The sequence below is a fragment of the Neovison vison genome, chromosome X (assembly GCF_020171115.1).
Source record: "Neovison vison isolate M4711 chromosome X, ASM_NN_V1, whole genome shotgun sequence".
In the NCBI taxonomy this organism is placed as follows: Eukaryota; Metazoa; Chordata; class Mammalia; order Carnivora; family Mustelidae; genus Neogale; species Neogale vison.
Window position 1 is genome coordinate 16,690,361 of NC_058105.1, and position 19,949 is coordinate 16,710,309.

At 46.2% G+C, this 19,949-nt stretch overlaps 1 protein-coding gene across 1 annotated transcript; it reads left to right on the plus strand.

Moving 5' to 3' along the window:
* Window positions 1-16,820: 16,820 nt before the first annotated feature.
* On the plus strand, window positions 16,821-17,432 carry PLAC1 (placenta enriched 1). Its single transcript, XM_044234792.1, has one exon. The coding sequence runs from the start codon at window positions 16,821-16,823 to the stop codon at window positions 17,430-17,432; it is 612 nt and encodes a 203-aa protein (XP_044090727.1).
* Window positions 17,433-19,949: the final 2,517 nt, after the last annotated feature.

Consider the following 19,949-nt stretch of genomic DNA (forward strand, 5'->3'; position numbering starts at 1 on the left):
AGACGCTTTCTTTCCACCCACCAGGGATCGTGCCAAATATCTTCCAGTAGAGCCCAGGGGTTGGGGGGAGCATTTGCTAGGTCCGAGTGCCTGCCCAGGCTAAATAAGGACTGGTAGGTATCAAAAATTATGGTTTCCATGACCTATATTTCCCCCAAGGGAAGAATGAGTTGCAAGAGCACAAAAGATTTGAGAGGCGACTGTCCTTTAGACTTTGACCTTAGGGCCCAAATGCTGTCCTTCGTGTCTGTGCAGATTTTCCATTACCTGTCACTCACATGGGAGCCCTCCCCACCATCCAGTAAGGAAACACACGCTCTTCCAACCAGAGGGCTGGGGCGGGGGGAGAGAGGGGGTTGCTGATGTTACACGTCAGTACATTTCAGGGACAAGTCCAACCTGTTTAGCCTTTAACACAGAAGCTTGCCTTTTCTTCTCAATATCCCATGATTCAGCCCCAGGCCACCTAGGCTCCCCCCATGCCTAGTCCCTTAGGAGAAACAAGGTCCCTGCTGGCTGAGCTCCACGGTCAGTCCCCACTGACTCTTGCTGGCTGAGCTCCACGGTCAGTCCCCACTGACTCTTGCTCAACACTCTCTTGTCCCCACGCCTCCATGCCTGGCCTGCCTTGCTTGAATTTGCTTTTCTCCCTGCCCCCCCAATAGCCGCCCCCACACTAAGTCAACTTCTCAAGCTGCTCTTCTGCTTTCTGCTGTTCTTGATTAAATTCATCCCAAGTTTCTCCTCACTTCCTTCAGCCCAAGCTTTCTTTGTCCTTGAGGATAGTCCCCGGGCCCCCTCTTCCCTCACTGAGCAAATGAGAGGGGTTTGCAGCAACACAGCTAGCCCTGGGAGGGCCTCTTCGCATCCCACTCAAGGCCGATCTATGTGAGGGGGTTGGACTCCACTTTCCTGTATGCGTACTTTTAGTGCATGAACCTTATTCAAAGTTCTCTGCAAAAACAAAACAAAACAAAACAAAACAAAACAAAAAAACACCAAAAAAGCAAATAAAAACAAAAACCACAAGACAAGCAGCAGGCCTGTATACCTTGGGCTTTTCTGGGCTCAACGACATTTTCCTAAGCAAGGAAAAACAAAACAAAACAAAAAAAAAACAACGTTATCAGTTCTTTAAAGCAAGAAATATGTTGGCCGGCGCTTTATCCTGCCTGAAACTTGCCCTTTTCTCCTAGCTTGGAGGATAAGAAGGGAGAAGGGAAGAACAGCCAGGCTGATTTGAATGCCCATGGCCTCCCCATCCTGCCTGCCACGGGAAAGCCCGACGGGCCTCTAGATAACCTGATGGGCCCCAAAGCCTTGACGGAGGCCTTCAGAAGGAGCATGTGAATGAAGCAAGAGAAAGATCTAGGGGTAGCTTCTGGCTGGCACCACCCCTCACCCTGGGCCACTTTCTGTTCTCTGCCTGGGCCCCTTCTTCAGGATATTGTCCGGGAGTATGGAGGGCTTTACGGGACCCACAAGGCGAGGCTTCGGGAGACAAGCCTTCTTCATGGCTTCTGTAGGGAGAGAGCCAGCGGCGGCATCATCTTGCCTGGCCTCAACCCTGCTCACTTGCCGGGGTGTGCCCCACCGGCCCAAGTCCTGTAAACTCCCCGGGGTATCAGTCCCTTCCTCTAACACAGGTGCTTGGCCTTCTCTATCTCTAAGTGCTCCATAAATGTTAGCGAGGAGGGGTGGGGTTTGAGAGAGACAAGAGGAGGAGAAGGAGGAGGAGGAGAAAGTGACATGATGACCTTGGATGCTGCCAGAAAAACAGGGCCTGGCTGCGGGAGTCTGTCTCCTTCCCTGACCCCTCTCCCCTCTCCCTTGGGCGGCTCAGCTCAAGGCTCCCTTCCTGTAACAGCGGAGACTTTGTTCTGAAACCCGCAGGTGTGCCACTGCTGTGCACCTGGGCAGGGACGTTGCTCTCCTCTTGCTACAATTACCAAATCGCTTTAAGGGGAGTGCTGTGCATGTTTGCAAATGAAGCCTGTGCTGGCAAATTTTAAAATTTAGAAGATGATGGGCTTGTTTACTAAATAAATATGTGTGTTGGATCTGTTTGTCATGTCCTCGCCTGCAGATGCCTTTGCCCCCTCCCTTTGCTGTGGGCTGGGGCGGGGGAGAGGGCAGTGGGGTAGGAAAATGCCAGAAGCAGGGGGCAGGGGGGTATGAAAATGCCAGTTGTTGGTCTTCTTGGACCCAAAAATTATTTACAGAGCACAGGATTTACAGTCAGGAAGGTTTTTTTTTTTTTTTTTTTTTTAACAGGAATGGGCAAATCCTAGATACTCTCTGTATACAGACCTCCTTTCCAACGGTTATGAAAGGACATTTTAACTTTAAATGAGAACCCTGTTGGCGGTATAGTCTTGCTGCTAAGTTCCATCAAAACATTGCATTGAGGGGAAGGCACATGAGACTTGCCACCTTTGGGTCCTGAGATCCCCCCAGTAATGGTGTGACTCCAGAAGAAGGCCAAGGTCCTTCTTTGTGGCCCTGGCTCACTCCCCCACTCCTCGGGCATCTAATGTCAAAGCAGAAGCCAGTAACATATACCAAGGGATAGAATTCAGCCCCCACTCAGGTCAGTTTGAACAGTTCTGTACAGAAGTCTGATTTTCAATTCTGCCTTCCATGGAAGCTGTCCCCTCCTGCGGCTGCTCTCCGCCAAATTTACCCCCACCCTGGGGTCCCCTCCACACACTCCCTGGGGCTCATCCACTGACCCCTGAGCTAGAACTGCCCACCTTGGAAGCCAGCCCCGGGTTTCTCCAGTAATTTTTTTTTTCACAATAAAAGTGCAACTTATAGAGACCCCTGGCTCTCAGTGCACTGAGTCAGACCCCCAGAACCTCAGACGGAGCAGGAGGTGGTGTGAGTTTGGAACCAATCTGGAAGCTCCATGTGTTCGAAAGGACTGACTTAAGGGGTCGTTTTAAAATATTTTCTTTACTTTTATAAAATGGCATCGTGTAAGGCAGAATTTTCACACCCTTTTTCCAATTCCTTGTTGATTGATTGGTTGATTCATTCATTCATTCTTTTTTCTTTCTTTCTTTCTTTTTCTTTCTTCTTTTTTTTTTTTTTTGGAGATGTTTTGCCTGCTTTTATGTGTCGTCAGTTGAATTTGTGGGTAGCTGGAGGTTGGGTGTGAAAACCAGGCTGGGAGCTCACAGGGAACAAGAGGTAAAGAATTAAGGGTTCAGGATCCAAATCTCGGCCGCTTCGGTGTTGAGAGGTTGTCACACAGGCAATTAAGTGTATATTAATTTCCCCAGCCATGTGGTTGGAAAATCAGCACATCAAATAAAATATTTAACACCCAGGAAAAGCCAAATGCCTATTCTGCATGTGTGTCCTTAAGTGGTATTTTTATGGAAGGAAACCTTATTTGAAACAAATGTCAGAACAGAAATTGAGCTCATGAAAGGCGCTGAGAAACCACAGCACATAAGGTTTTAAATGGTGCCCATAAAAAGCATCGTCCTCGGCCTCAGTCTCTTCTGCGGTCTGCACGGGAGTGTCCCATGCTTGTGTCGCTCTACCTGTGCGTACGGTTGTCCCCACTCATTTGTACATGAATCACGGCTGGACCTGGTCCCAAGACCCGGGAGTCGGGTGCCAGGCAACAGATCCACTGGTCTCGGGACCAGGAAGGAGTCTCCTAATGGTGGAAGGGATGATATCAGGAGGTCCCTCAAGGAGCTCGCTGAGACCCACCTTAGAATGAAGCTATTTTCCGCCCACAGCATGGAGCCTTGGGGGCTCTAGACCCAAAGTGGGGAGCCCTGAGCCACCCTCAAGCTTCTGTCTGGGGATCTTGAAAGGGGCTATCGCACTAGCCTGTGCAAAAGGAAGGAGGGATTTGGGGGTTGTCCACGGCCTGGGCCAGGGGAGGCCCCCGAGACAGAGATGTTGTGCTGACCGAGCCGGGGAGGGTTTGCCATGACTCTCATCTCTCCCTGTCTGTTCCCGGATGCCTGCCTGCCACCTTGCCCTTTCATTCATTTGTGCATACATTCCTCAAGTGTTTACCGAACACCTATTTCAGGCATACGCCTGGGCTCGCCAGGCCAGGAATATACAGAAGACGTTTGTTTTCTCCTCGCCCTCTCAATGGTTCTTCTCTCCTTTTCTCTCCCCCCATAATTCAGTGGTAACAGGGGTGGATGGAGGGATATCCAAAATCCGTCCCCGTAGGAGACATCTGCGCCAGGAATTTCCGGCAACCCCCAAGGAGAGTGGCAGATTGATGGCACTCTAGTTGGGACTAACAAGGAGGCGGAGGGAGGTGGCGGGGGGGGGGAGGCTGTAGCCAGGCTGTCTGCACAGGCCTCTTCTATAATTCCCATTTATCGGGCACTCGCTCTCTGCCAGGCCTGGTACGTGCCGTTCCTCATACCTCACTCAGTCCTCCATTCTGACTGGTCCTGCTTTAGATGAGGAAACAGAGGCCAGGAGGGGCAAGTGACTTGCCCAAGGTCACACAGCGAGGATGGGACAGAGCCCCAGTTCAAGCTTCGATCCGGATATCTCCAACTCCCAGGCCTTCAAGAAACTCAGTGTTTTGCAGACGTCCACACAAAAATAGATTAGGAGCTGCTCCCACGTGCTGTGAAGTTCGTTTCAGTGTGGTTTACTTGAGTTTCTGCGTGCACCAATTAAAATTTTCAACAGTAGCTCCCGTTTATCAAAGGCTCGGGGGTCAGGAACTCTACAGAGCCGTTTTACACCCAGGGTCTTCTGTAATCGATGAAGCATTAAGGCTATTAGTTTTACTATCCTCATTTCCCAAATGAGGAAGACAACGCTTAGAAAGTAACACGCCCTCGGGGCGCCTGGGTGGCACAGTCAGTTAAGCATCCGATTTTTGGTTTCAGCTCAGGTCAGGATCTCGGGGTCACAAGATCAAGCCCCATGTGGGACTCCATGCTAGGCATGGAGCCTGCTTAAGACCCTCTCTCTCTCTCCCTGTGCCCCTCCCACCTCGCTCGTGCATACTCTCGTTCTCTCTAAGGAAGGAAGGAAGGAAGAAATTTGGGGCTCCTGGGTGGCTCAGTGGGGTAAATGTCTGCCTTCAACTCAGATCATGATCTCCGGGTCCTGGGATGGAGCCCCGTATCGGGGTCCCTGCTCAGCGGGGGCCTCTGCTTCTCCCTCTACCCTCCTCCTGCACCCTGCTCGTGTGCACTCCCTCTCTTTCTCTCTCTTGTGTGCATGGGTACAAAAATAAAGCCTTTAAAAAAAAAAGTAACATGCCCAAGAGTTCCCAGCTAGTAAAACCAGAGCACAGTTTCACTCAGGTCTCTGTGACACATCAAAGCCACTTATCTCCTGCACTGTCCTGCCATAAACCCTCCAGGACTTTACTGCTTTCAGATAATGACTTCTTACTCACCCCTTTTCTGTCCATAAGTCTCATCCCTTCGTGCCCTTTAAGATGAATTAAGTCATTGTCTCCTCCATAACCTCCTCACCAAGGTCACTTATTAGCCCCAGTTCCAATTAGCCAAACCTGGAAGTCCCAATGATGTGTCTAGAAAGGGGCAATAAGAATCAGAATATGGGGACGCCTGGGTGGCTCAGTGAGTTAAAGCCTCTGTCTTCAGCTCAGGTCATGATCCCAGGGTCCTGGGATCGAGCCCCGCATTGGGCTTTTTGCTCAGCAGGAAGCCTGCTTCCCCCTCTCTCTCTGCCTGCCTCTCTGCCTACTTGTGTTCACTCTCTCTCTCTGTCAGATAAATTTTTAAAAATCTTAAAAACAAAACATAAGAACCAGAATATATGAACATCAGATTTTCAGTCATCCTTATGGGTTCATGGAATCTTAAGACAAAGGCGAAATAAAGCCAGAAATTCTCATATTTAGAAGTAATAAATGCTACCTAAAACTTGACTTAAAACAAAAAATACCCCCCAACCAGGTCTACAATCTCTCACAAACAGAATCTCAAAAAGGGAGGCCAAAGAGAAGCCTTCCTCTCTGAAAATCAGTTTATTTTACAAATAATGATAAGACGGCCGTTTTAAAAGTATTGCTTATTTAGAGATTCCAAATCTACACGCACATGACCTTCCTGAATGACCATATCCTCTGATAGAGACAATCATTCATACTTCTTTAATCCTTCATACTCTCGTTCCGTGGCACAACCACCAAAGGGCCAAGGCAGCTGCCTTTTTGTGCCAAGAGTTTCTCTTTCCATTTTCCAAGGAAGCAAGGAACACGGAGTGTCTCCCTTATCTCTCCATCCCCTGTCTGCAAGGGGAGGGGGGTTCATGCCCTCGAGGACTTATTCTATTTCAGCTTCTACCTCTAGGCAGCCAGAAAAATGACTCCGAACCACCCACGGAATGAGCACCTGTTTCGGTTATTGTCCTGATGCGAACATGCTAATCCCCGGGCCCTTCTAATGGGTCAGCGCTGCTGATCTTAATACCCCAGTCTTGATTTGGAACAGGTGGGTGCCACAGTTGTCCCACTCGTATTATGAGCCAGAGCATGGCTCGAACAATGTAAGATTCTTCATACAGAGACTGAGAGAGCGCCAGATGGTATTATTGGAGAGAAATAAACTCAATTCTTTTCTGTAACGTCTCCAGCTAAGGGCTTCGACTAGGAAGAGAGAGCACCCAGCCCTACCACTTTCTTTTTTTTTTTTTAAGTGCACACGAACATGTTTGTGAAAACCCAACCCAGCCCTAGTTGTGTAGAACACGGTTCTGAGGTAAAATTCCCCGCTGAGTCTACATTTGGCTGTCTGTTCCCCAACCCCACGCTCTCCCCTGAGAACTGTCTGGAGCTTCCCAAACATCCAGGCTTGGTTTAAACAAACAAACAAACAAAAACCCAGCCTTCTTTTTAAAGACACGATGAAATCAGAAAAAGACACAGTCTCTGTCCTCAGTGTGGAATTGGGACTATGTGATCCCCCACTTTCCGTAACAAATGTGAGAGTTGGGGAATGCATGGTACCCTTTTTCCATTCAGAAAGATTTATTGGGTGAGCCTGCAGGCCATTCTTCATAGCTTGGGGTTGCCGTATCTGGTTGCTTTGTACAGAAGCCATACATGTTTCCCTTGTCAAACTAGATTGGGAAGGCCTGAATAGACAGTGTGTCCGAAGGTTCATTATGTGCTGGGTTAACGCGCACAGCTTCTGGAATAAATGTGTTACATGGAAATCAGAAATGACTGCTTGTTCTCAAGAAGTCTAAAATATAAGGAGTGATAAAATATAAACAGTGATCTAGACTGATCTTCTCCCGGTGCCTTGGAATTTCTGTCTCTCATTTATGGCCTTTCTTCCCACCCCCCACTCCATTTCCCCTGCTTGAAAAGCTATTAATTTCTCCCACCTTCCCATCACCCTAGACTCTGATCCCCATAAACAATCTATGCTGTTGTATGCCCTCTTTTTAAAAATACTTTCCCAGTGGTGGAATATACTAGAAAGAAAACTAGGGAAGCTCCATGAGCTTGGCAGATGCTTCCAGTCCTGTCTTTGCCATTTACAAGCTCTGTGTCTTTAGCAAGTTTCCTAACTTCAATAAATGTTCGTTTCCTTCCTTCCTTCTTCAAAGGAATTTTATTCCCTACGGTCAGGCAGCTGCCTCTGATGAACGGCCCCGGCTAATGGGTGGACTCGGGTTCCGTCCTTGTTCCGTAAGTCAGGAATGAAAAGAAAACTTGATCAAGCGAGAAGGGGACAGGGAAGCACAGACTCCCTGCTGTGCTGGGGTGTAACAGGGTCTGCCGTCTCCCATCTGTTCATGCTCCGTCCTTCCTCTCGTCTTTTGCGCATCTCGGCTGGTTCTAGAAAGCTTGGTCCTTGCCCCTCACCGCCATTTGCCATCTTAGAGCTTCACTCACCTTTTCCCCAGCTGTGAGAAGTTGCTCCCAGAGTCCTTGGGGCTTTGGTTTGCTTAGCGACCTTGGCTGAGTGGGAGTTGCTTGTGTCTCGGCGTCCTGAATCACTGGGCCCCCATCAGACACTGCAGCAGAACTCTGCCATGTGTATGGTATTAAAGGGGAGAGACAAGCCAGGCAGGCTGTTGGGAGGGCCCGAGGCCCGGGTGCATTTCTCCAACCTTGATCCTGGCCAAGGCTTTCTGCTCTTCTGGGCTTCCATTTGCACAGTTCCAAAATGCAATGCCTGTCTTTGGGGACCCTTACGGGAGAGCAGTAAGGATCTAGGGAGATAACAGGAGAGAGCACAGCTGTGCTAGGACCTCCATGGAAGAAGTTCCAAGGAGCAGAGCCCCAGCCTTTTGAATCTAGGGCCGGAAGTTTGGAAAGAGCACCCCTGGTAAGGGGCTTTCAGAGACCATCCTGCTTTTAGAAAGGCTGTGTCAGCGCTCCCCATCCCCTGACATTTAAAGCTGGGCAGTGAGCCCCATTCAGTGTGGCTTCCTCGATACCACCAGCCACCCTCCTTCTCCCTTCCCACCTTCCCCTTGTAATTTCCACCAGTCTCACTGACGACAAAAACCTGACTGGGACTCAGTCCCTGGCGGATGGGGACTGCGTGGTCTTCTATGTGTCAGGTGTAGACGCTTTGGGCATCAATGACATTGTGACACTTTCAAAAGAAGACCTGTATACATAACCTACGCGTGCATGGGTGTGTGTGTGTGTGTGTGTGTGTATGTTCTCCCATGCCTGTGTTTATGATAATTACGAGCACATTATACATGATTCTGAACGCATCATGAACGCACACATGGGAACACACACGCAGCATCCTATGATAGAACTTTCAAGACCCTGTAATCTATCCCCTGCCACCGCCCAACCCCCCGCCTCCTGCCCTGGACAGGAATGCCCTCTCCAGCCAACCTGACCAGTACCCATCCAGCCTCTGCCTGAATGCCTACGAGGAGCCAAGAATACTCTGTTGCATACCTGCTGTCTCCATGCAGCTGTGGACAACTTTTAGAACAGAAAAGTCTTCCTGACATCACCCTAACTCCACCCCCACCCCCATTCTGTTTATATATATCTGTATAAATTTCTATTTATTTTATATTGTATATATATTGTATATTTATATTTTATATATATTATATACATTATATATTTATATATAAGTTATATAAATATATATATTTATATATAAGATATTTATATATCTTATATAAATATAATAATGTATATCTTATATATAAATATAAATTTACATGAAATATATAATTATATTTATAATTTTATATAATAAATATATTTATATACTATATATAATATTATATAATATCTATTAAATAGATAAAGATATAGAAGGGAAGAAGGCAGTGACCAGGGGTGGAGGGTTATATGTTATATAATGAATATATTTGCATATATTATATACATATATTTCAAGTCTTGGCCCTTGGGAAAAACTTCATAAGAGTTCTTTATTCTTTGTTAAGGGAATGATAGATTTTCAGGGCAAAAGAGACCTCTTTTTTTTGTTAAAATAATAGGTCAGTATTTCATATTTTAACATCTGTATATTACGTATTTACTTTTGATTATTTATTTATATGTTATCACGTATATATATAATATATATACACCATATATGGTGTGTGTATATATATATGTATGTGTGTGTATATATATCTATATATATACACGTATATATATATATATCTCCCTATATATAGAGAGAGAGAGAGATCTCTCTATATACATATATATATATATATCCCATATATGGATATATATATATATGGAGAGAGAGAGAGAGAGAGAGAGAGAGAGAAAGATATCTCTCTATATACATACACACACACACACACCATAAATGGTATATATATATATACCTATATATATATGCCTGGCTCCCAGGTAGAGCCAGAGCAAAGGACAGTTGCACTTTGTCTTTTCTCTAGAGGTGGACCGAGTGTACTTGCTCGAGACCATCAGCATGGGGATAGCCTGTGGATCTGCGGCTGACCCCAGGCATGCTGATATTGGTGGTTTGGGTGCTCGACAGAAGGAAGGAAGACAGTGAACAGGGATGGGGGGGATTAGAGAAGTTCTGGCGTTAGCAGGAACAACTGGCCAGGAGCTCATTGAGAAGACAGTGAGTACCATTGTGCTGAGCAGATGTAAAGCCCTTGGCATCAGTGAGTGGAAACCTTGACCCTTGACCCTTGACCCTTGACGACAAAGCATGGCGGCAAGTGGCTGGTTGTCATTCATTGATTCCTTCATTCTTTCATACAATAAATATTTACTGAGTACTTAGGTTTGACCAGATACGTAGTAGACCAAGACCCAGTTCCTTAAGGAATTTACAGTCCAAGGACTAAGGAACGGAGGAAAACAGGAGGCATCAGGGCAAAGGCAGGAACAGATTTGGGCTTTCCTTTCTCCTTCATGTGTCTGCCTGTCCATCCATCTCTGTGTGTGCGCAAGCACACACGTGCATGATTTGCTCTTCCTGTGCTGTCCTGGGCCCAGAGCAATGCATCTTTACCTACCCTAACATACAGCATGCCTCCCAAATTGGAGGATGACAATGGTCACCAGCCTCCCTATCAAAGGAACCCTTTCTAAATCTTTTCTCCCACTCAGAAGCCAAGGGATCATGAATGGCCTCAGTCAGGATGTGCACACGTGCACCAAGTAGCCACGTTCTGGGTGGGACATATGCATAAGGAGGCTCTGGGTTTGGGAAAGGTGCATATTGGGTCAAGTCAGTTAAAAATCAGCCCAACAGCCTATAAAGTCAACCGCGGTTTGATTTGGACTTAAGCCATCCTTCCACTAGGGCCGTATATGTGCACCTCGCATTAAGAAAGCCTGTACCCAAAAATCCCAGCTTTGAAAGGGAGAGAGGAATGCGACTGGCCATTTCTGGAAGCCATCTAGAGCCCTCATTTATTGACACAGGTGTATCAAAGAGGGTGGCAAAGCCCTTGAAGGAGCATCTGATGCGATTCCTGCCTTCCGTCATTAACATCAGGAAATCATCGCGGGCGAATAGGCCTTTATCTGGTCTGGGCAGAGCCCCCCAGAGATGGCTAGTGGGTTAAAATACAGCCGCGTTGCCATCGCGGTGGGGCTGGGCGCTCAGCACAGACACAAACTCACCTTGTCTTTTAAAGCGAGAAGGGACTCTGGGGCTTTGTGGCAAAGGGTGTAGTTTTCTGAAAAAAAAAATCAAACTCAAATAAATTATTAAATTAAAATATAAACTGAATCACAGGCATGCCTTGGGGATTTTCCTTACATTTCAGGGAGATTATGAAATCCATCCCTTTGTTCAGCTTTAAAATCACACTGAATCAGCTTCTCTGAACGACGGGGAAGGAGTTCCCATGACCTGATATTTGCAACTTCCACTAAAGTATGGCTTTCTGTATTTATTTGGAAGTACTTCTGTTCTGTCAGGGTAGGGTTTACCCTTGTTGTGTAGCCTCGTGATGGTTTCACTTCACATCAGACCATGCACCTATTAGTAACGAAAGTTGCGACCCAATGAAAACTTCTCTTACACGGAGCTTGGGCTCTTATTTATTTCGCAACCTTTATTTGTGTGAGAATTCGTGAGATGAACCATGACATTTAAACTATGTTTGATAGCTTAACAGATTATAAGAACAAAACCAGACGGCCCAAATAAAAATAATGCTTTGATTGCTTTCAAATTCAATGTCAAAAATTAAAAACAGCTTTCAAAAAGCCTTGGCTTTTTTGATTTTGTACATATACATATATGTATATGTATACATATAATATGTATACATATAAAATGTCTATCATCTATAACATAGATAATATATAAAAAATATATTTGTTATATATAAATATATATTTTATATATATTAAATATATTATTAATTATATATTAAATATATTATTTACATAGCTATTAAATATATATTAAATATATTTTATACATATAAGTGTGTGTGTGTGTGTGTGTGTGTGTATCCCGAAAATCCAGAAATGTATAAACCAAAAATTTAATAATGGTTACTTTAAAGATTCAGAAGTGTTTTCTTTTCTGCATCTATCCATTTTTCTGCAGTTACTCTCAGAATCAGAAAACCCTGTTTTTAATGACTACCTTTTCATTTAATTTTAATGAAGCCTTTTCTAGGGTTGAGGCAAGGTGTTTTCCTCTGTTGAGAAAGTGGGCATTGTTAAGCAGTAGCAGTTCATAATTCTTCTTCTACGCACGATGATGAAGAACTTCGCGAGGCAGGCAAGCTGAATCGGACCCAGGTTCTTTCCAATTCCTGTAAATTCCACCAAAAGCAGTTTTTTAACTTTCAAACTCCCTTTAATGGACCTTCAACGTCATTAATATAATCACAGTCCTCACTTTCTTTGAGAGCAGTGAACCAAGGAATTCTTTAAAACGGGGCTTTATCAAAAGAACTTCCATTTTAAATGCCTCCCAAACCTGGAGGAGGTCGGCAGGACGCAGTGAATGACAATTTGAATTTCTGAACTACAGAGTTCACAAAGTGTTAGGAGCCTTTTTTCTGTTTCTTGTTTTGTGAAAGGATCTTTGCTCCAACTCACATTCATTTTTCTTCGCATCAGCTGCAACAGAGCGAACCAACTTTGCTGCAAATCAAAAGCCTGACAGTTCTATTTCCCTGAGATAATTGCATACTGCTTTGGAGTTTCCTTTTCCCCTCTGTTTCCTTTTGTTTTGACAACAAGATTCTGGGAAAACAATATACAATTGATAACTATGCTGAATTTTAAAAATAAATAACTGTCGACCCCAAAAGCTTCCAGGAGCCTATGGAGTGGAGTTCTTTTTCGAAACCGTTCCAAAACCAGATGTGGAAATGTTTAGCTAATTCCCCTCCCCAGTCCCCATGCAATGGGTTCATATGTGTCTCTAACGACATCAGAGGAGATGGGAAGGCAAAAAAAAAAAAAAAAATCCTGTCTGCTCTCACCAAACACAAACAGCACAAAACTAATTTGGTCTGCAGCTTTTGTCTCTTTTAAAAAGGGTCTTTTCTTCCCGAGATTAGAAATGCTCTGTGTTTATGCCAATATCCAATCTCTTTCTTGTAAGACACGAAATAGAGTTCCTGTTCCCAAAGTGGAATAGTTCATGATTTTTGAAATGTAAAAGATGAATGAATGAATGAATGAATAAGATTTTTTAATAATCAGGCTTATTAGGGAGTTCTTGACAAATAAGAAGGCAAGGAGGAAAACTCTGTCAAAGGAACTAATGGAAAAGATATATTCATAGACCACATGTAGAGAAACAGAAAAGCTACTGTACTCTGTCGCTGCAGGCTAAGCAAACATTTTGCATCCAGGTGCCATTAGCAGCCTTGGGTCTGCGGGCCTCTAGCGCTCAGTTCAGGACGGCTTGTACCAATAGCCCAGTGCTGAAACTCATACTTCTGGAATGTCGTTGGGCTAATTTGCAATCAAGTCAAAAAGGGGCTATGGTAATACAGACCCAGAGACATGCTTTCTCAATGCCCAGCCTCCTCCTCCGTTCTCCTCCTCTTCCTCCTCTTCCTCTTTCTCCTCTTCCCCTTCCTCCTCCTCCTCCTCCTCCTCAAGAAGCTGGACAGTGGTCCCAAGGTGAGCACTTCCTTCTCTGCTTTTATTTCTTCCTTGGCCTCAGCTCCCCTTAGCTCTGAAGATTTCTGGAGACTTTAAAAGGGGTTCTGTCCACAGCCCCAAGGATGGTGAAAAGTACCTTCCATTTGGCACCCTGCCCCCAAAACACACATTCACAGCCTTCCCATCTGTAGCCCCTAGGCTGCCTTCTTCCTCTTCTGCCACTGAGCAGAGCCCCCCTGTCCCTCGTCTGTCTGGTCCCACTCTGCCACCACGCCTCAGCTAGAAGTTAGAAAAGCCAGCTGACCTGATGATTTCTCACAGTGTTGGGAATGACTTATCACCACCCCCCCCACACACACACATGCCCTATACCCTGGGCAGCAGGAAGGGGGATGGTTCCCAGTGCTGATGACCTGTCCTCAACAAAACAGAATGACTCCTGAAGTGTGGCACCGAGCTGGGGTTAGCAAGCTCATTAGCAAGTACATTCTGCTCTCCTCCTGGTCCCCCCACTCCTCCCTCTCTGAGACACACAGTCTCGCATGTGGTCCCACAGACTTTGCTTTTAAGTTTCCTCCGAGCACAAAGGTGTGCTGTCGCATACAGAGGTGTCTCCACGGACTGGTCCCCTCACGTGACCCTCTGCTCCTACCTGTGAAAAATCAGAGGACAGGGAGATAGATGGTCCTGAATTTGGAGATTTGTGCTAAGTGCACCCCCAAGCTCAGCGAGGTTACTGAACCCCTCTCTTCAAGACTGATTCCGTGCAGAGAGTGAGGTGTCTCAAATGTTTGCTTGGGGTACAGCAGTCTTGTTTCTTGGAGACTCCTGGGCTTTTTATAACCCTCTTTGGATTATGCATGAAGGGGGGGAGGAGTGAGAGGGGGTGGGAAAAGGGAAGATGCTGGAGGAAGGGCAGGCTAAGCTTCCCCGCACAAGAACCCAGCCTTGAACTTGGTTCTCAGTTTTGGGTTGGGATAACCAAAATGGAAGAGAAGGGTTGTTTCTTCGGCCTGTTCTAGGAACTCCTTAAAGGGGGAGGTTTTTGTTTAGGGCAAATAGGTCTTGGTTATGAGATGATATTAAGGGCAGAGAAAAGGCGACAGAGGGTGGGAAAGCCACTCCTAGAACATGCCGGGTGGGCTCCGAGAGACCAGGATCAGAGTGGAGAGCACGCTGGGGATGGAGTGATGACGTCAGCAAGTATCAGGCCTCATTCCGGAGCAAGCGGTTTGTTTATGTCCCTATTGAGTCATTTTCCAAGACCCGCTGGCATCGCAGTTGACTTGCGTTTTGTTGTGGTTGTCACTGCTCTTTTGTTTGTTTTGGTTTTTGGAGGGGCAAGAGGGTCTGCTTCTCTGCTTCCTTGCTGCAGCTTCCGTTTTCTGCTTTACTCAAGACAAAAAGACAGTCCCAGGAGAGACACCAGAACCAAGAGGGGAAGAAAGAGGGAAGGAAGGAGCCAGGTAGACACCTTAGACTTACTATCTCTACACCCAACAGCCCCGGGAGAGAATGAAGCGCCATTCCTGAGAGAGATAGGGAGGTGAGATCCATACCCATCAGATCTAAGTGCCTGACTGAGAAACAAAGCCTTTCATGCGGGCCACTGCACTTTTCCAGTGAGCCCCTTATGCCATGGATCCCAGCAAAGATGCAGCAAGTTCCTCCCCATCAAAGGAAGAGAAAGAGCTGCCTTTTGGCCACTGGACAGAAATGTCTTGGGATGCATTTTAGTACAAAAGACAGACCCCACACTTGGGCATATCCATTATCTTCGGAAGTTTTTAGACCCGTTTCTATTTGATTTATGTCATTTTCACTTTTAAAACGAAAGTGGAGTTGGACAATATTTGATGATATTCATCTTCCTTCCTTCTTGGGTCATTTGTCACCTCCTTCTGATACTGCATTTTCGACGTCTGTCCTGAGCCTGACTCGTTTTTCTCCCCATCTTCCCCGCCACTCTTTAGGAGGTAAAAGGCAATAGGGCTAGGAAGTGGCCGCAGAGCTTTCCACTGAAAAAGAAAAGACACTAAAAAAAAAAAAACAAAAAACAAAAAAAACTAGTGAACATAGAAGAAAACTGTAAAGCAAAGAATAGGACTTGGAGAGGGGCAAACCGTGGCCACAGAGAAGATGTTAGGAGCTACCTCACCAATCGGTGTGTGAGGTACAAACCCATGACTCGCTTTCTTAAATCTGGAGCTCTTGAATTGTTTTCGTGTATAACATTAATGGGAAAATGTAAAATTAAAAAGCAGTATTTTGAGCTTCTGCGGTTTCATGATTTTACAAGGTGCCCTGATTGGCATATCAGGGAATTTCTGGGTCTCTTACGATGATACCTCGATGGTTGATGGAGTATCTGTTTGCTTGTTTGAAGTGAGCCCCTTGGGGAGATTTCAAAATGTGGTTGTCAGGAATAAACCACATTTTCTTCTCCGGCTTTGATTTAATTATGTTCGTCACTCATCCACGCAAGGCAATAGGGAGGGGGGTGCCTTTATGAGAAGACCCGGGTGGCCCTTAAGGAAGGGTCTGGTGCCACCGGCTTGAGTTAAACTGTATCTCCTGTCACCTTAATGTTTGGCAGGAAAACAGTTTCATTTTCTTTGCTGGAGTGGCACAAAAAGGGACGCCTTTGCTGACCAGGGTTGACTCTCCTTGGGTATATGAAGGCTATGCGTTTTATACTGAAACAGCACTATAAAACCTCTTAGAGAAACCACTGGGGTCATCTGTCACCACGTGAGTTCCAACAACGAAACTGGAATTCTGTTCTCTCTCACAAGAATGTTTTCCTTTTCTCTGTTGTCTTTGTTTTCGGTTTTATCGAGGTAGAATTGACAAATAAAAGTACAGGACATTGAGGGGCGCCTGGGTGGCTCAGTCAGTTAAGCGTCTACGTTCAGCCCAGGTCATGATCTCAGGGGCCTGGGATTGAGCCCCATATCCGGAATCTCTGCTCAGTGGGGGGCCTGCTTCTCCCTCTGCGTGCCCCTCCCCCTGTTTGTGTGCTCTGTCTCTCTCTTTCTCTTTCTCTCTTTCATCAAATAAACACACCCATCACCTCACCTTTGTTCAGAGAACACTTAAGTCCCACTCTCTTAACCTTTTGAAAATACTTCTGTTTTAAAAAAAAAAAAAGATTGTGTTTGAACTTTTAACGAGAGATAAGATGATGTGTCTTTGTGTCTCTGTGTGCTCTAGAAATCCTCACCAGCCAGCTTTCTGTTTCCGGACCGTCCTTACCTGATCCGCCCCAGGCATGAAGGCTCTCCAGTTGATAGGAGGGATGGTCCTCCTTACCTGTGTGTTTCTGGCCTGTGCTGCACAAAGTCCAATGACCGTGCTGTGCTCCATAGACTGGTTCATGGTCACTGTGCACCCGTTCATGCTGAATAACGACGTCTACGTGCACTTCCATGAGTTACACCTGGGTCTGGGCTGCCCCGCCAACCACGTTCAGCCACACGCCTACCAGTTCACCTACCGTGTCACCGAGTGCGGCATCCGGGCCAAGGCTGTCTCCCTGGACATGGTTATTTACAGCTCGGAGCTGCACTACGCTTCGAAGGGGACTTCTTCTAAGTACATGATCCCTGTGTCCTGCACTGCTCCCCGGCAGTCCCCGTGGCTCCCTCCACCCTGCCCGGTGAGAGTAGCCCAACACGGCGGGGCGAGCTATGACGTGTTCACCTTGTCTCAGTCCAGCCAAAGGCCCGACTGTGACTGTCCACCCTGCGTCTTCGGCGAAGAAGAGCGTGTCCAGGCCCCGCAGGGCCAAGCGGAGGCTCAGGAGGGCCGGCACCCGTCTGCTTTCGTGGATCTTTCTGAGGACTGGTCCCTTCACTCGGATGATCTCACTGGGTCCATGTGATCGCTGGGTTTGCGGAGTCCCTCGGGAGCTTTTTCTAACATTAGTATATAATATTTTCTATTATTAGACAAATGAGTTTGTTGGTAGCCCCCTTATCAGTGCCTTTGAGAGAGGGCAGCTCATGGTTATTTCATGAATAAAACTGTTTTATATTTTTATATCTTTTTTTAAAATAAAGTTTTGATGGCATAAAAATATCAGTTCAGAATTTTTATTTGATAAACACATATATAACTTTCACTGGGGGCCAGACACCATTCTGAGGACTTTACAAAAGTTAGTGCCCGGTCTCCTCTGTCTAGGACGATTGAGCTCCCTTTCAGGGCCTGTTTCTCTTACGCTCTGTACCTCCCAACCTAGCCCTGAGCCACACACCTTCTTCTTAGTCTGATCAGCGGCTGTACCACTTTTCATCCATGGGAGACACAGATTCTATGAGTGATTCAGAAACCACGAACGGTTCTAAGTATCACCCGAGTCATATGCCACCGACTAAATGGTAAGCTCCTGAGGCCCAAGACTGGATCTTCTACTTAGTCCCAGATGGACAGCACTTTGAAAGGAGTTTTGTTCCCTGACTTTTGTGATCAGCAATTTCTCGCCCAAGTGTAGCTCTCCATTAGCTTTCTCAAACCCTTGGAAGGGAAAAGGTGAGGAAAGGTATTTATCAAGTATTCACTGAGTGGTACTACATTTCAGGTCCCATTCTAGGCACTGAGCTATGACAGTGAATAGAAACTGAACCTCAGGGCTGCCTGGGTGGCTCAGTCATTAAGCATCTGCCCCCAGCCTGGGTCGGGATCCTGGGATCAAGACCCACGTCGGGCTCCCTGCTCCGCGGGAAGCCTGCCTTTCCCTCTCCCACTCCCCCTGCTTGTGTTCCCTCTCTCACTGTCTTTCTCTGTCAAATAAGTACATAAAGTATTTTTTAAAAAAAAAAGGAAAAAAAGAACTGAGCCTCCGAGAAATTGAGTCACATAGCTAATAAATAAATAAGTAAACAGCAATATGTTCAGATAATAATGAATGCCATGAAAAAACTTGAAACCAGGTAATAGGAGGGAAACTGGAGAAGGGGTCAGAGTGGTCAGGGACTCTGAGGACTCGTCATTTGAACAGAGACTTGATGTGAAAAAGGAGGCAGCCCTGGGATGATCTTCGAGAACATTCCAGGTAGTAGAAGCATCTCATGTAATTTTCACTACAACCCCGATCCATTATACAAATAAGGAAACTGAGGCACAGATTGATCAAAAGAAACTTGCCCAAGGGCACACCCCTATTAAGAAGCAGACAGTGTTAGTATAACGTACATGATACTATACACAATATGCGTGGTATTGTACGCAGTGTTCGTGATATGATACTCGTTCAGCAGATGAGTAGAAATTCAGCCACTGTCTCAGTCTGTTCAGGCTGCTCTAACAAAGTACTATGGATTGGGGGGGGCATTTCTTTCTCATGGTTCTGGAGGCTAGAAATTCAAGATCAGGGTGCCAGTATGGTCCAGTTCTGGCAATGCACTCCTCCTGGTTGCAAACTGCTGCCTTTGCTTGTGTCCTCACCTGGCAGAAAGACAGCAAAAGAGTTCTCTGGGGTTCCTTTTACAAGGCACTAATCCCATGCATGAGGGCCCCACTCTCACAACCTACTCTCCTCCCAAGGACCCCACCTCTTAATGCCATCACACTGGGGGTTAGGATTTCAACATATGAATTTGGGGGGGGCACCCAAACGTTCAGTCCATTGCAATCAGGGTAGTTGAAGAAACAGCTTGTTTTAAAAGCTCCTGCCCCCTTGGGGTGCTTAGGTCACTCAGTCAGTTAAGCATCTGACTCAATTTTCACTCAGGTTATGATCTCAGGGGCTGTAGGATCGAGCCCTGGGTCGGGCTCTGTGCTCAGCACAGAGTCTGTTTTCTGTTGGTCCCTCTCCCTCTACTTTTCTCTCTCTCTCTCTCTCTCTCTCTCTTGCTCTCTCAAATAAATAACCTTTAAAAGAAAAAAACAAAAAGAAAAGTAAAGTAAAGAAACTCCTGTCCCTCCCTGAGGAAAAACAGAACGGGGGCCCTGAAAACAGTCTATTCATTCAACAAATGTTTCTTGAGCTTGCCCTGTGTTCCAGGCATTATGTTAGATGCCGAACAGGCACTGGTAAACAAAGCCAAGAGTGTAATCTGGAGAAGGCAAGTAAAGGAGCCTCGGGAACTGAGGCTATTCCAGCCCAGAGAAAGCCTGTGTAGATGATAGGAGCTGTGGCCATCAGAAGGATCGCGAGTAGTTTAGTCCAATATGATGGCGGGGGATGGGAGGCAGCCAATGGTAGCAAATGATGAGGTTATAGAAGGAGCAGTGGAGGCACCGGCAAATTTGGAGTCTGGAAGACTCCAGAGCAGAGAGAGCAGGCTTCATGGAGGTCATAAGACTTGAGCTAAAGCCAGACCTGTCTGACTACGAAAAAGGAGTGAATCAAAGAAGGTCACCATTTAGAGCCCTAAGAAGTTCAGAAGACATGATA

Bases quoted from the DNA above. Each gene is read 5' to 3' on its own strand.
- PLAC1 (XM_044234792.1), top strand. From the start codon at position 16,821: ATGAAGGCTCTCCAGTTGATAGGAGGGATGGTCCTCCTTACCTGTGTG.